The 2,576-nt window shown below is 62.4% G+C and overlaps 1 protein-coding gene across 1 annotated transcript; it reads right to left on the bottom strand.

Annotated features, from left to right (window-relative positions):
* Window positions 1–1,140: 1,140 nt before the first annotated feature.
* Window positions 1,141–2,576, bottom strand: LOC310909733 (homeobox protein HMX2-like; the record flags this gene model as incomplete). The annotated part of the gene is made up of 2 exons (XM_083861845.1): window positions 1,141–1,724; window positions 2,366–2,576. 2 exons carry the CDS (start codon window positions 2,574–2,576, stop codon window positions 1,141–1,143), a joined length of 795 nt encoding a protein of 264 aa, XP_083717971.1.

The following is a 2,576-nucleotide window of genomic DNA, read 5'->3' as shown; positions in this document are numbered from 1 at the left end:
GCGCCGGCCTGAGGGATCCTCCCGCATCTGAGCACGGACAGACAAACGGAAGAGTGAGGGAAAAGGAAAGAAAACCCCTTCTTACGTAGCCAAAACCGCTATCGTGCTTTTTTCCCCGCTGGAAAAATCGATCAGTTGCCACTCGCGCATGGCGAGGGTGAATTTCGTAATGCCACGATCGTGGTTTTATTTTTAAATTGTGCTCTTTATTCGTAAAATAAAAACCATCGATGCACTCTAGGAAATATCTTTCCTTTGATAGTAACTAGTAGCGACTATCGAAAAGGCAGGAGTTTCAGCTTTCTGAAAAGGTTTATTTCCAAACTTGGGATATAAAGCGTGTGAACTCAGAAACCAAAGGACGACAAAAGCGTTTGCAAATTTATATGAAATAGATACCTTAAAAAATTAAACCCCCACTTTTTAACCCTGGGATAACAGGTAAAACCGTCCCGCGGGATTTCGGGGGGCGGGATTAGCACAAGAGACAGTTTGTTTTGTTCTGTAAAAACACCCCCCGAGCCGCAGTGTGAGAAGCGGAGAGCACAAAACGTGTCAGAGAGACCTTGGGAGGTTTCTTCCCAAGGGGAGAAAAGCAGGAAAGTCACAGTTTTTAAAAACCAGATCTGAGGAAAGGTGTCTACATTTCCATAACGTAAAAGATGGGGAGAAGCTACTCTGAGGGATATTAGAGGCGGAGAGTTTGAGATAGAGAAACACCGAGGGGCCATTGCCAATCTGTATGAAAAGTGACCCGGTTCAGGGTAAAGCCACCGCCACGGCCCTGGGGACAGGCGGGGACAGTCCCCACGGACCGAGGCACAGCATCGGCCCCCCTGTAACACCCAACGGGAGAAATTTGGAAGGGAGGCAGGCAGAGCACGTCCCGGTCTCTTTGGTGGCTCCGTGTTATGTCCTCCGTCCTGAGCACAGAAAAAGCTCTGCAAGAGGGAGAGCGGCTTTGCAGCGCCTTCCGAGCTCTAACAACGTGTGGGCGGCCACGGACACGCGTGGGGGGAGCCCGGGCGGCCCCTCCGTGGTGGCGGCTGTGGGGCAGGCGGACACTCCACCGCCACAGCGGGCTCATAAATAAAATCGGGGCGGCCCCCGGCGAGGGAAGCTCGGGGGCCGGGGGAGAGGCTATACGTCCCCGTCCAGCAGGCTGAAGTGCTTGCCCGGCCCGGGGAGGCACAGGTAGGGGATGGCGCTGCCCGGGCAGAGCAGGGGGAAAGGCAGCGGCAGCAAACAGCGACTGAGCAGGGGACTGTCCTTGTAGAGGGCCGGGAAGGAGAGAGCCGCGGCGGCACTGGGGGGCTGCGGCTCCGCGGGGGGCTCGGCCGGCCCGGGGCCCTGGCCCTCGGGCTCGGATGACATTTGTCTCTTGAGCTTGTTGCGGCGGTTCTGGAACCAGATCTTCACCTGGGTCTCGGTGAGGTGCAGAGCGGCGGCCAGCCCGGCCCGCTCGGAGCTGCTCAGGTAGCGCTTCACATCGAAGGTGGACTCCAGCTGGAACACCTGGCTCTTGGAGAAGATGGTCCGGGTCTTCTTCCTGCCGCCCGCGGCCGATGATCTGCCGTTCTCCGCGCCGGATCCCCCGGGCTCTGGCGGCGGCTGCCGGGGACCGCGTACCCCCTCCGTGGGCAGCGGGGACCCCGCACCATCGCCGCCCTCGGGGCCGAGGCCGCGGCTCGTCCCTCCTGCCCGCAGCCGGCGGGACTCGCTGCCTGCAGGGGCAAAGCACAGCATCAGTCCCCTCGCAGCCCGCGCCCCCGCCCCGCATGCACGCACGGCCCGGCGGAGGGACAGGATGGGGAGGGGGCTGCCGAGGGCTGGCCGCGGTCCCACACCCTCCAGAGGGGAGAAGGAGGGCGAGACGCTTCCACAAGGATCCAAGGAAGTCCCTCTGCCAGCTGTATGACAGGTAAGCGAGGGGCTCCCGGGCGCGGGTCAGACTGCCCCAGGAGGCCGGGACGGGGGCACAACACCCTGGAATCAGGTCGGTGTGTGTGCGGCATCTCCCCGCGTCCGCCCGCCGAGCCGAGCCTCCTCCTGCGTGTGTGTGTGTCTGTATGTGCGTGTGTGTGTGTGCGTGTCTGTGTCTGTGTGTGCGTGTCTGTGTGTGTCTGTCATTGTGTTCGCCTGTCTGTATTCGTGTGTTCATGGCTGTGGCTGTGTGCAGGTCTGTGTCCGTCTGTGTCTGTGTATCCCTGTGTCTGTGTGTCTGTGTGTCTGTGTGTCCCTGTGTCTGTGTGTCCGTGTGCGCGGGCCCGGCCCGGCGGCGCTGGGGGTGCCCAGGTACCGCCTGGGTGGGGCCGGGCTGCGGCCCGACGTGCGGGACAGCCTGAGGCGGCTGCTGGCTCCGTACCCGAGTCGCCGGAGCCTTTACTGGGGTCTCGCTCCTCAGGCCCCTCTCCCTCCTCTTCCTCCTCTTCCTCCTCCTCCGGCAGCGCGCAGCGGGCTGTGCCCCGCTCCCCGGCCGCCCGGCGGGGCCCGGCCTGCAGGATGCTGTCGATGCTGAACGCCGGCGGTGCGGCCGGGGCCGGAGGGGCTCGGCGGCCGGGCCCGAGCTGCACCAT

Source organism: Zosterops lateralis, assembly GCF_965231275.1.
Source record: "Zosterops lateralis genome assembly, chromosome: 5".
NCBI classification, from domain to species: domain Eukaryota; kingdom Metazoa; phylum Chordata; class Aves; order Passeriformes; family Zosteropidae; genus Zosterops; species Zosterops lateralis.
This window is presented reverse-complemented; position numbering and strand designations above follow the sequence as displayed.